Source organism: Opisthocomus hoazin, chromosome Z (genome assembly GCF_030867145.1).
Source record: "Opisthocomus hoazin isolate bOpiHoa1 chromosome Z, bOpiHoa1.hap1, whole genome shotgun sequence".
Taxonomy (NCBI): domain Eukaryota; kingdom Metazoa; phylum Chordata; class Aves; order Opisthocomiformes; family Opisthocomidae; genus Opisthocomus; species Opisthocomus hoazin.
This window is the reverse complement of record NC_134454.1, coordinates 4,619,220-4,632,157: the sequence shown is the minus strand read 5'-3', so window position 1 is coordinate 4,632,157 and position 12,938 is coordinate 4,619,220. Positions and strand designations below refer to the sequence as shown.

At 51.6% G+C, this 12,938-nt stretch overlaps 1 protein-coding gene across 1 annotated transcript in view; it reads left to right on the top strand.

Annotated features, from left to right (window-relative positions):
- The first annotated feature begins 1,639 nt into the window (after positions 1 to 1,639).
- ELL2 (elongation factor for RNA polymerase II 2) overlaps positions 1,640 to 12,938 on the top strand; it is a 48,496-nt gene continuing 37,197 nt past the window's right edge. Inside the window, exons 1-2 of the mRNA XM_075411412.1 lie at positions 1,640 to 1,768; positions 12,454 to 12,501. Of these exons, the coding sequence (XP_075267527.1) occupies positions 1,640 to 1,768; positions 12,454 to 12,501 (177 nt within the window). The remainder of the gene's footprint in view (positions 1,769 to 12,453; positions 12,502 to 12,938) is intronic.

Sequence of the window (12,938 nt, the reverse complement as noted above, 5' to 3'; positions counted from 1 at the left end):
CGCAAGACTAGACCAGGGCAGATATGGACATGGTCTTGAAGGTAAAGACAAGATTTTAATTTGTGACATGAAAAATGTGCTTTGGAAGATATTTGTCCACACATTTTAAATACTGTGCTTTTAAACCCTAACCCTGTAGAGAATGGGCAAGGTGCTTTTTGGTGACAGCTGACTGAGATGAATGATAGAGCCAGAGTAAGATTGGGCAACGGGGAAAATGAAAGTAAAACTATTTTAAGCTGCCTATAAAGTATTTTCCATGGATGTAAGTAACTTAAATGGCAACCTGCAGTCAGCAGAACTATCAGCCTGTAATTTTGGTCAGTGTTCAGCCAATTGTTCTTTCATGTCAGCTCCTCCCATGGAGCACATGTGGGAGGGCCTTCGGATGCTGCCGGCTTCGCCTCTTTTGAGGAAAGCCTGGGGCAAGAAAAGGGCCAGGGAGATTTCACCGAACAGATGATGTTTGAACGACCACGCGGCTGCACTGGCCCTACAGACTGGATCACGCACCCAGAGGCCACAAAGGGCTACAAAGATGGTGAGGGGAGTGGAGCATCTCTCCTACGAGGAAAGGCTGAGGGAGCTGGGCTTGTTCAGCCTGAAGAAGAGAAGGCTGCGAGGAAATCCTATAAATACTTATCAATATCTTAAGGGTGGGTGTCAGGAGGACGGGGCCAGACTCTTTTCAGTGGTGCCCAGCGACAGGACAAGGGGCAGCGGGCACAAACTGAAGCAGAGGAATTTCCGTCTGAACATGAGGAAGAACTTCTTCCCTCTGAGGGTGACGGAGCCCTGGAACAGGCTGCCTGGGGAGGCTGTGGAGTCTCCTTCTCTGGAGATATTCAAGACCCGCCTGGACAAGGTCCTGTGCAGCCTGCTCTGGGTGACCCTGCTTGGGCAGGGGGTTGGGCTGGGTGACCCACAGGGGTCCCTTCCAACCCCAGCCATGCTGGGATTCTGGGATTCTGTGAGCGAGGGCCGCTCTGTGCTGGCAGGGCTGCGCTGCAGCTCTGGCCAGCGGCACCAAGCTGCCCCTTCGCACTCACCAGACGCTGAAGCAGACCGCTTTAAAACAGAAGCACCTCGCCGTCCTCAACCCACACCAGCAAGCCGCCTCATGGATTTGAACGGCCAGCCTACTCCTTTTTATGTTTTTCTTTTAAAAAAAAGGCAGAGAAGAGCGATGGCGGCACAGCAGACCGACCCGCAGGCACCCGCACACCCCCGCCTCAAGGCACCGTTTCTCCCTCAGGGCCGGGGACCCCGTCCCCAGCACCTCAGGGCCGGGAGTGGGGGGGGACAGCGCAGGGCCGATGGGGGGGGGGGCAGCCCTGCCTGTCCCCACCACGCGGGGGGGAGTGGGGGGGCAGCCAGAAGGTCCCTGAGTCCCCGGGCCACCCCCCAGCCGAGCGCCCCCCTCATTAACCCCCCCCCCAGCCCTCAGCGGGCCGCCCGGCCCCGCCCACCGCCCCGCCCCTCACTGACGCTGCGCGGCCGGCCCCGCCCCCCGCCGGCGGTGAGGGCCGTGCGGCTGCGCGCGGCGGGGCGGCCGGCGGCGGGATGGCCGCGGCGGGCGGCGGCGGCGGCGGAGGCGGTGGCGGCGGAGGAGGAGGAGGCGGCTGAGGGGTCGCGTAAGATGGCGGAGTTGACAAAGGGGGAGCGGTATGGCGTGTCCTGCGGGGCCGAGGCGCCCAGCACCACGGTCCTGCACGTCAAGCTGACTGAGACCGCGCTGCGGGCGCTGGAGAGCTACCAGGGCTGCAAGGTGAGGGGCGGGGGGCGTCGCCTTGTCCCCCTCCGCGGGGACCGTTGCCGCCCGCCGTGGGGTCCCTCACCCGCCGTGGGGTCCCTCACCCGCCGTGGGGTCCCTCAGTCGCTCTTGGGGTCCCTCGGCCGTTGGGTCCCTCAGCGGCCGTTGGGTCCCTCAGCGGCCGTGGGGTCCCTCAGCGGCCGTGGGGTCCCTCGGCCGCCATGGGGTCCCTCGGCCGTTGGGTCCCTCAGCGGCCGTGGGGTCCCTCGGCCGCCATGGGGTCCCTCGGCTGTTGAGTCCCTCGGCCGTTGGGTCCCTCGGCCGCCATGGGGTCCCTCGGCCGTTGGGTCCCTCGGCCGTTGGGCCCCTCGGCCGCCATGGGGTCCCTCGGCCGCCATGGGGTCCCTCGGCCGCCATGGGGTCCCTCGGTGGCCGTTGGGTCCCTCGGCCGCCATGGGGTCCCTCGGCCGTTGAGTCCCTCGGCCACCATGGGGTCCCTCACCCGGCGGGGTCGTGGGCGGCTCAGCGCCGGCCGTTGCTGTGCCTTCTCCTCGCTGTGACACCCGGTAAAACTCCCAGGCGTGCCTGCTGGCTGGGATTAATTAATTCATCCATTAGGCGTTGTTTATGGAAGCGTCTGGCTGCGCTGTCATGGTGGGCGAGCAGGGTGAGGGGGTCCCCACGTCGCGAAGCGGCTCGGGTATTCAATATTTGCCGTCAGGGCCGCGTTTCGTGGCGCCGGGATCCTCGACCGTGGCTAATTGGAAGTCGTTAATTAATTCAGGACTCGAGGAGGGATGCCGTCGCGGTGGGACGCGCGTCGAGGGTCGGAGCCGGGTGTCGAGGAGCTTCGTGCCTGGTCGCGGGCGTTGCGTGGCGGGAGTGGAGGGTCGTGGAGGGTCGTGGAGGGAGGGCTGCGCCCGCCATGGGGGAGTTTGGTGGGTGATGTTGCGGTTTGGAGTCGGACGCTTCTGCGTGTCCGGGCGTGTGACAAGCTGTAAATTGTGCTGACTGTAGTAAAACTGCTTTCTTTACTGCAGGTGGCTGTCTCTCGGAAGAGGTTTAATTATTTCTGATTTAGGAAACAACTTGGGCAAGTTATTCACCTGTGTCTTTTTCTAAGCCAGGATAATTTCCAAGTTAATGTAATTTTGCATGAAAAATAAGTAATACCTAAACATCAGGATATCGTGAGCTGGATAAAGAGCTATTCATGGTCATCATGATCAAGAAAACAACTGAAATTCTTTTCCCTGTTTCACTGTTTCTTCATCTCCCTAACTGTAAATGAGACTCCAGCTCTTCCTCGGGTCTGCTTGCCATAATCTGGTCCTGCTGGAGTCTGGATGTGCCGTTTGAGCAGTGACAAGTAGAAGAATAATAGAATGTAAATCTTCAAGCGCTGTTATCCTAGGCTCTGGAATTTCGAGGTTTAAAAAGGGTTGTCTTTTAAACGGTTCAACCAAATCACACATTTCTAATTTTTGCACTGGCAGAAAAAACTGTGGTGCGGTCCAGGGAGTGATCCTTATAGTTATCTTACTGGAGATGCTTTTTGGTTTGGTAATATCTGACAGCGATATCAGCATCAGGAGGAGGGAGGGAGGAGAGAAACTATCCCTTTCTGTTGTCTCCTATTTGAGCAGGTCTGGTTGTGATCTGCCAGCTCGCATGTCTGTCCAGTGCTGGGGGAGGATAGGACTGATGGTCTGCTGCTGTGATACCTTCCTGCTCTCTAGCTTAATGCTCAGCTGCTTTACTGACCTGCTTCAGTTCTGACTCTGCAACTGAAAAATTGGCAACGAAGGCTTAAAATCAGCATTGCTGAGAGCTGGGGAAAGCAGCAAAGGGGGTGCAAGGCAGGGCACATACAGCTCTGCCGTTGCCTCTGCTCGCTGCTGGAGATTATCTGTGTAACACAAGTAATACCTCAAAAAGCGTGTAGAGGTGAGAAATCAGGATAACCCCCCAATGACCTACTTACCTCATCACCTGTAGAACCTAGGCAGCATGTAATCAGGCTCTGTGTACTTGATTGGTTGATGTTCAAATTTAAGCAGTCTGCATAAAGAATGAAGCACTCGCTCCTTGTTGTTACTTCTGCTAAGGATTTTCTTAGCTGGCGTGACGGTTAAAAGAAAACCCAAAAGACTCTTAGATTCCTACATTAAAAACATCCACCTTGAACTCCGCCTTCAGAAATACAGAACAGAGGTTGTTCCTCTTCAGCAAGCCTGATCTCTGCAGCTTGGTAGAGGTGAGGACAAATCCCAATTCCCTACTCACTTTATGCACTCCACCGTCGTGGCCCGGGGTAGGCTGGATTCAGACGGTGGTGGGTGTTCTTGTGTGGATTTCCTTTGGCAGTATAGAGCAGCATGCTGTAAGATCCTTGAGCATCATCTGTGACAGTGTTAATTTAAAGCATGTCTTTTTTTATTTTTTTTTTAAGCCAAGTTCTGTTTAGCAAGCAGTAATGCTTTGGCTGTAGTTGGGCTACGTGTTGTGTGTCACCCTCGGAGGCCAGAGCTGGGGCTCGGCGGCTCTGGCATCTCGCCGCTGCCGGGTGCGGCTTTGCTGCCCCTGGTGCACTGTCGCTCCACTCCTTGCATTGCCCTCTGGTAATTTTTTGAACCAATTTATTTAGTTGTGGGGTTCTTTTATTTATTTTTCCACACTGGTTTAGTGCTGGATGGAGAAGCTCAAGAGCTAAAGCAGTGGGAGGGCACACAGAGCACGTGGCCAGGATAAGAGGTGGGAGCAGAACCTCCCTTTTTCAGTGGCAGCGAACTGATTAGATTAGCTCAAGTTATAGCTTGCAACTCCACCCTCCGTGCAGAAACTTAGCCCAGCAAAAAAAACAAAAATCAGTTTTTGCTGGCTTAGCTGTAATGTTGGCTTGCTAGGTGATCCTCAGAAGCAGTATAAAGAGAACAGGTTAAAGAGAAATGGAGTCGTTTTACCTCGGTGCACACGGAGCTTCTCATCTAGCTTGGCTACAGCATATAATTTCACTCTCGCTGGTGGTGGCCTGAGCTAATCTGCTGACTACTGTGAAGCAGACAGGAGAATACGGCATTGAGCAGTGTCTGCAGGGCAGTGGGGACAGCGCTGCCTTCAGCTGATGTGGCTTTTTGCAGGATTATTGTCTGTCTACAGTCATGTTTCGGCTGTGCTGCTCCAGGTAGAAGCCGCTGGAGGTGTGTGTTTTATTCTGCGTGCTGTTAAAGCAGAGGTTTTGGCCTGTAAAATCTGAGGTTTTCAAGGCAAAGGATAATTGTGATTCTTAGGAATGTGTTTTACATTAATGTTTCTGTTCTTCAAACAGTAACAGTCATTGGGATGTTCCAGCTGCAGAGCTGCTGAGTCAGTAAGCATATGAAACATGATCTTTGCCTGATATTCCCCCACTCTAAGTAGCTGAAATGGACTCACAGGTCTCTGTCATGTTTTGTTTACCAGGGTCGAATTTTCCCGTGGTTTATAGCTGCCTCAGTTGACCAGAGTTTGGGCTGGGGATTAGGAAACGTTAATTAGTTTGAAAGATTTGGCTGTTTAAGGAGCTCTGGGGGTGCCCTGCTGGGACTGAGGATGCCTTTCTGCTCACAGATGGCTGATGTTTTAGGTTTTGCTTTTTTGCTTTTGAGGCAGGCTCTAAGGTGGATGCCCTGTTGGGCTTTCCAGAATGGTAGCTTGCATGTGCCCACAGCTGTGCTGGGTTTATGTTAAGGTGTGTAAGGATGGGCTCAGGCACTTGCAGCAGGGAGATGCTGCCCCAGATGAGCAGCTGGGAAGTTAACAAGGTGGGACCTGGCTGGAGGGGGAACTAAAGGTGGTGAGCCAAGAAGACTGCGAAGATGAGCTCTAGGGAAAGAGAAAAGCAGACTGAGGTTAAGTCGAAGTGATGGAGAAGGCTGGGAGCAAGAATTATTTGGAGCTCTGAGTGGGGACCCAGGGGCTGAGGTCACCTGAGGTCTCCCAGGGAAGGGAATCAGGAGAAGTGAGCAAGCAGTGAGCAAAATCATGGCTGGAAGAGGTTGGGGGAAGAGAATCATAGAATCATAGGTTGGAAAAGACCTCTAAGACCATCAAGTCCAGTCATAAGAGGCTGAAGATCATCCTAGGAACAGGAGTGTGTGGGAGAGTGTGGTTCCTGCAGGGCACTTCCAGAGCCTTCAGTGGGGCTGGGAGAGCCGAAGGTGTTCTGTTCTGCCGTTGGCACAGAAATGAAAATCTGCCACGAGCATGTTTGCCACCGATATCCGAACTGCAGGCAGGGGAGTGATGTCCACTTTTCTGCAAAAGAAGGGATGTGCCTGTGTGACATCTCTGTGTTTTTTGCCTCCCCAGTTGCCAGTCTAAATATACTGATGGAGGGTTGATAAGTTGTCTGTCGATTTTAGTTTGATTTCTTGAAATCTAAGGTTGCGTATATCTTAATGTGTGATGTAACTGATAATGCAGAGTTAATCAACTCGAGCAAAACAAGTATTCATTATAAATGCCTTTTCATCAATGACTGGTGGAATGCAAGCTCTTCTGAGCCTGTTTTCTTATGGCAGCAAGGTCTGGGTGATGTCAGTCTATGTGTTGTCGCTAACTTCTGAGTCCAATTTCAAGCTAATCTGTTAGTGGGGAAGAAAGCCTTTCTCCCCACAGTTTCTTTAGGGTAGCTGGGTGGTAGCTGTTGTTCTTCCAGTGGTATTGATGCGTCGCCTTCCCGCAGAGTTCCTACCTCGTCTGGTGCACAGGACTGCCCTGGATAAATCAGAGGTCTGGTATGAAGTGACTAAGGTGTGTATCCGGTTTCAGATGCCAGAAGGTTGTGGCTGATGAGACACAGGACTTCAGGAAAAGCTGAGGGCAGTTAAACGCTGTCCTAGCAAATGTGATGGCTTGACTGTAGTGCCCTGCCTGCACCCTGCACTGGTGATGGAAATTTTGAGATGGCTTGAACTGATTTGAGGTTTCATGACTCCTGAGAGGGGAAAGTCCTATTTCACTTCTTTCCATTGGAGAAAACTACCAATTTAATGATTTTTGGGGGAATGTCATCTTCTAGGTTAGCGAGTTGAATGAGGAAGAGACCCATGAGTGCTGGAGGGAGCAGGTAGAGAACAGAGCCAGACCTTCCTCTTTCATGCACCGCGGGCTGTAGAGCAGCTGATGGCCATGCAGCAAGAGCACAGCTTTGTTTTCCAATGCAGCTAAGTAGATCTATTTGTCAGCTTCCCTAGGAAGGGCAGTCCCACCTCCTGAGCCAGCGCTTCTACCACTGTCCCTCTCCCGAGGCTGCTCCTGCCTGGCACCAGGGCTGCAGCATCGGTGCTTTGGCTCCAGGAGATGTGTTGAGCTGATGAGATGCACCAGGGATCCCCTCTGCATCTGCACGCTGCTTCTGCCTGCCCGGTCTCGGTGCCGGTGCCGGCAGTCTGGTTTTGGCGCCGGGCTGTCCAGTGCTCCCTTCAGCAGCATGGTCGTGAGTACAGTGAAGGGAATCAGGAGCTACAGGTGAGAGTATCGAGTGCCAACGAGTCTCTGTGAGAATCAGAACTTGGATTTTTCACATCTGACACCCAAAGCTACCAGGTAGCGCAGATCGTAATCGTCTCTTTCTGTTACTTCTTGTAAAATGGTAGTAATGGCCACTTACGGTGAATAGGAGGATAAATGCACTGGTATTTGTGAAGTACTCTTGGGGTAATGGAGAGCACTGTGTCTCTAGGGTTTGTGTAGTGACCAGGTCACGGAGTCATGTGCTAAGGTTTTCCCAGTGTCTTGGGTTTTCCTGCTTACTGAGTACTGTCCAGATGGTGTGAAGACATTAGATATGTAAAAATTAAGAAAAAACACCAACAAAACAATGCAACTCCAAAACTAATCAGAATGGATATGCTGAAGGAGGCTAAATTCCCCTTGTATCTCTATATCCATGTATCAGAGTGGCTCTGCCAGACCACAGCGTGGTTGTTTCAGTACATTACATGTTCGGAGGTCAGAGCTGGCAATCTGGGCTTCGTTAAGGGCAGCCTGCCTGGCTCTGTGGTCCCTGGGTCCTTGCGGCCCTCGGGAAGGCGAGGTGACTGATGCGCTCGCCGGAGCGTGTACGTGACGAGGGGTCCCCTGTGGCAGCAATACGCTGTCTGTAGTAATTTAACGGGCTTTATCATTGCAAGTAGTCTCTCCTCCTAGATGCTTTTTCTTCTACTTGCAAGGAGACTGCTGTAATTCCTCAGCATAAGTTGTGCTGATACGTGGCCATGCTCTGAATTGAGAAATAACTTTTTTGGGCTCAGTGGACGGTTGTAAGGCCCAAGGCAGGGAAGAGAAGCTGCTGAAAGGAGGAAGAGGGGAGGGGGGAAATCCTTAGGTTGGCATTGCTAGAGAGTACCAGTGTCTTGCCGTAGCCTCCTCCTACATAATACATAGCTCTTTAAAAAGTATTGAAGCATATGAAAAATTTTATTATACATCACAATCTCTAATATGCTGATATGAAGGCATCTTGTGCTCACTCTTAGTCAACATGCCTGAAAAACAGTAGATAATTAGCTTCCTATACAAGGGTGGTGCCTTATAAATATCTGAGTTATTTGCAGCGTGCCATGTGTGCGCGTGCAGATCTCGAGTCTTCTGAGCAGACACAGTCCCTGCCCAAAGACTATGAAGCAAAATGCTGGACCTGGAGAAGAAAGCCGGCTAGCTCTTGAGTTTTCGCCCCCCAGATTAGAGATTGAAGACCTGACTGTCGCAGCTTCTCTAGCAAATTTTTTTTTAACCAGTCCTGTGTAGGAGAATTTATTCCTCATATTAAATAAAATCTTCAGGTGCAAGAGCGATTACTTAAGTGAAGTGTACCTAGAGCTGTTTGTAGCTTGATTTTCAGCAGAGTTGATGCCTGATTGTTACTACATGTTAGCCAGGCGGTGCACACGTTGCTCCAGCTGTTTCGGGCACTGAGTTTTTCCAGGATTGTTTCCTTGGATTAACTAGGCAGGACTCTGGAGTTTATATGCCAGGTGTGGAATTGTAGCATTTTCAAGTTTGCACTGTCCCAGAAGTTTTGGGTTGAACTGGCCAAACTGGTGCGAGCAGATTGGGAAGAGGGGTCAGCTCACGTGTCGGGTGATAGGGGATGCCGGTCAGATAGGCACTGGAGGAATGATGTGCAGAATGGGCCTGGCTTAGTGGCAGCGAGTCCACCTCTGATTTCCCAGGTGTCAGTCCTGGAGCCGGTTTCACTTAACGTGTTCAGCCTGGAGAAGACATTGACATGTCAAAGCTTGGAGGTGATACTCAAGATTTTTCAGGTGATCAGAAAGTGGTGCTGGGGAGCTCTGGAGACCTTGCCAGTCTGGATCAATGGCAAAAAAGGTGGTTTTGGCCATAGGTGAAGTAACATGAAGGGGAAAAATAAGCTCTGCATGACCTGAAACTTGGAGTGGGCAATTGCAACTGCAGAGTGAGAAATCTTGGAGTCGCTGTTTCCATTCCTCGGAAATCATTTGTTCAATGTGCGCTGTCAGCCAGAAAAGCTAGCAAAGAGCCGGACAGCATAGGGGAGGGCATGAAGGGTGATGGAGAGGGTGCTTTTGGTGCTGTGTAGAGCTCTTGGGCGCGCGTGTTTCGAGTCCCCTGTGCAATCCTGGTTTGCGAGGGAGGAGAGCAGTCCTCTGCTCGCTCTCTCCAGCTGTAGCAGCTGCCTTGCAAGGAGAGACCGTGGAGGCTGGGGCTCTTCATTGGGGAGTGAAGGGTATGGGGCTGCAGCTTGGGGAATCGCAGGTGACATGATGGTGGAGCTGGTGCTGCTCGTATCTTGCCGTACTTGAGTGAGAGGGCAGCTGATGGAACCAGCAGGTAGAAGTGAAGCAGCTGGGTCTGTTCAGGTGGTGGGCGGTGGACTTCTGCACCTTGCTGTCGTAGGAGTTCGGGGAGTTTGGACAGGGACTGGACTAATACGTGGACAGCAAATGTGTGGATGGATGCAGAACATGGCGAACGAGGGGTGCACCTTCTAACACTCCGAACAAGGGCGGGTGGTGGGGAAGTGTTTGGACTCCTGGGCCCCCCGCAGAGAGCCGCTTCTCTGAAACTTCCTGCTCTTCACTGCGAGAAAAGCAGCGCAGGAGAACGGGGTGGTACTGGGGGAGCAGAGAGAAGGGGGGTTTGGAAAAGCGGTTCCCGTGTCTGTGCCTGAAGCCTGAGGTCTGTGCCATGCCTGTTAAGAGCAGCCAGCTTGTCGGATGTGACAGAAGGTTTGGCTGGAGGGTGAGGGTCCCCTGCCTCGGTCCACTCCATGGCAGCCTGCTGCTCCCAAAAACCTGCCAGTGGGTAGGTGAGACCTTTCTGCTTGATGCCCTGCTATATTTGTGGGTTTTAGTGGCATTTCCTTGTGCTGCAGTAGAGGAGGTGGCTGGTGAAGCCAGCATGGTTTCTCCAGCTCAAAAAACATCTCGTGTCAAATTGTGAGCCATTCAAGAAGGTGCATGGGCCCACACAATCGTGGCATCACCTGTCTGGCTTCGTATTTTTGGAAGTGCCTTCATATGTTAATTTATGTGCAGAGCGCTAAACTTCATTCTGGAAAACCTTAGACAAGGGCTAGGATTCAGAGCAGCATGCTGGGCTTTGCAAATGTAACCCAGAGCTCTTTTTTAAATGAATTTACTTGTATCTGCTATATAAGCAGATAGGTATGTTAATAATCTCGGCTCAGTTATAAAAACTTTCTGGCTTTAGGTTGAAAGGTTTGTGGAGCAGACAACTTTGCAGCAAGCCATTTCAGGGCTGAAGGTTGCATGTGGTGTTGGCTGCTGTGAAACTTGAGATAGTGTAGAAGTCTCCAATCATGGAAAAAACAAGCATAGTCACTTTTAAAGACCCCGCCACCGGTTCATGTGGGAACTCAAGCTCAGCAGTGGTGTTGTTTCTGCCCGAGCCCCTCCCCGGGATTTTGCGGCGTCGGGTGATGCTCACAGGCGACGCTGAGCACCAGCGTGGCTTGGTTTAGTCCCGCACTCCTGCTGCCTGCTCGCCACTGGCTCCAGCACTCGCCCGCACCCGCGTGAGCAGCACCAGCTCATTGCCAAGGCCAGGGCGCTGAGTTTTCTGCTGCGTGAGTGAGGTGGATTTTATTGCAAAAGGATGAGATGAGTGCAAGTGAAGAAGGAGGACCCTGGGGCTGGAGGGAGGACAGCACAGGAGACAGACCTAACTCACCTTTCTGTGAGTGAGGTCCTCCCGAATGGCACCTAAATTTTAAGTCCATGAGCACTTGCCCTTGCTGGATTCATTAGTGTGTATTCATTAGGATTTCATCCTTCAGTGCAAGTCCTTTGGTGTAAGTGTTTGCAGCGGGTTGGCAAACTCCCTGTAACACTCTGTGGACAAAGCTTAGCAAATTGAGCTAGTCAGCATAGCTGCCGTAGGTTTTTGTGTCCAGCAGCGTAATTTCAGGATTCAGTAAAACTAAGCAAAGTCAGCATTGCTGCTGAAATAGGATATTCTTATCAGTAGGCTCCTGCTGGCACTGCTGGTGTTGCTGTTTGGGCTGTGTTGAGGAGCAGAGCTGACCAGAAGCCAGCTTGTGACAGAGAAAAGTAGTTTCCAACGAGCAAGCTGCTTGATTTTTTTATCCGCCCCCCCCCCCTTGACATTTGCAAATCTTCATGGACTGCGGTGTCAGCACAGAAGCACAGACGCTTCCATCCTTGCAGGTCAGGTACAGGCTGTGCTTGGTGCTATGAAATTATAGAGACAAGGCGCAGGTGGCTTTTGTTATTTTTGGCCATATTGTGTATTTCCTGTGGCAGATACATAGCTGAAGAAGCGAGGATTGTTTGGGGGAGCTCAGAAAATTTTTGGAGCCAGTTTGATTGTACTGAATCACTTTTCATCTTTAAGGCAAGTGCTGGCTGAGGCAATTAGCTTAGATTACAATCGTGAGAGCAGAAGAGGGGTGGTGTTCCCTGCCTTCCCGAGGGCAGCCAGGCCATCCGCACTGCTGGGAGCAGCAAGGAGGATTTGGTTTGCAGCGTTGCAAGTGCTCCTGGCAGTACTGGTGCCTGCATGGGGGTCTGGGCGAAGAGCAGGTTGTCCATGACAGTGGGAAGCAACTGAGGCCTCAGCTTTCGCCTAACAAGGAACGCTGTCATTATCAAGACCCTTTGAGTAGGCAGGCTGCCTGTGTTAATCACATAATTCAAGCTGATACCCAGAACTCAAGTACTTGTAAAAATGGTGTCGCTGAGTAGTCTCATGGGAAGTAAAGCCAATCCTAATCCATAAGTGACTGGGACAGTGGGGCAGGGTTTGGGAGAGGGAAAGCAGGCCATGTTGGGCTCCCACGTTTCAGTGGTGCTTTAGGCAGAGGGGCGGTTGTTTTTCCTTTCCGTGCCAGCAAACACTGTTGTACAGCTTCCTGTGTTTCCTGTGGCTGCCTGTGGTGCCTGGGTGTCCTTGCTGAGCGTGGTAAGGCACCAGCTCTCGGGCTCCTTGGCACCAAACAGAGGAAACCCTGATCTGCGGCTGGAGCACCGGCCACTGCTGCCCAGCACAGTCTGTGTCGTGGCACAAGTGCCAGGAGCCCTCCGCTTTGCTGTGGGCACAGCTGCCTTCTCTTTCCGCAGAGAAAGAACTTCTGCTGGGGTGTGGAGATTTGTCACTTTCCTTATGTTCTTCTTGTTTTGTTTTTCTCCTAGAATCGTACATCTTCTCAGCCTTCAATTCAGTTTCAAGGATCCCGAGGGGTGAGTATTTTGCACTCTTATTATACTGGAAAATAAATGCAACGTAGATTAACCACTTTCACTTATTTAAAAGAAAAAAATTGTACAGATGTTCTTAAGATCTGCTTAACACCAGATACGTTTCATTGCACATTTACTGAAGAGTTGTAGCTGAAAGGGAAAGAGAATCATGCTTTAGGTATGCTTCTTTCTTTATCTTGCTTTTGTCACCTTCTAGCCTAAATTTGAAAGCAACTGGAATAACCTGTAAGTCGTAAAATGAGCAATGCAAATCTCATATTTTTGAATGGACTTTAAGTGGTCGGTTTCAAGGTGTGAAGCAGAACTGCAGTTCTGGGGAGTGGGGTTTTTTTTGTATATCACAGACTACTGATGGTTCTTGAACCTTTTCTGAAACTCTGATAAGAATTTTTCAAGTCTGTTGATGAAGAGTTGAA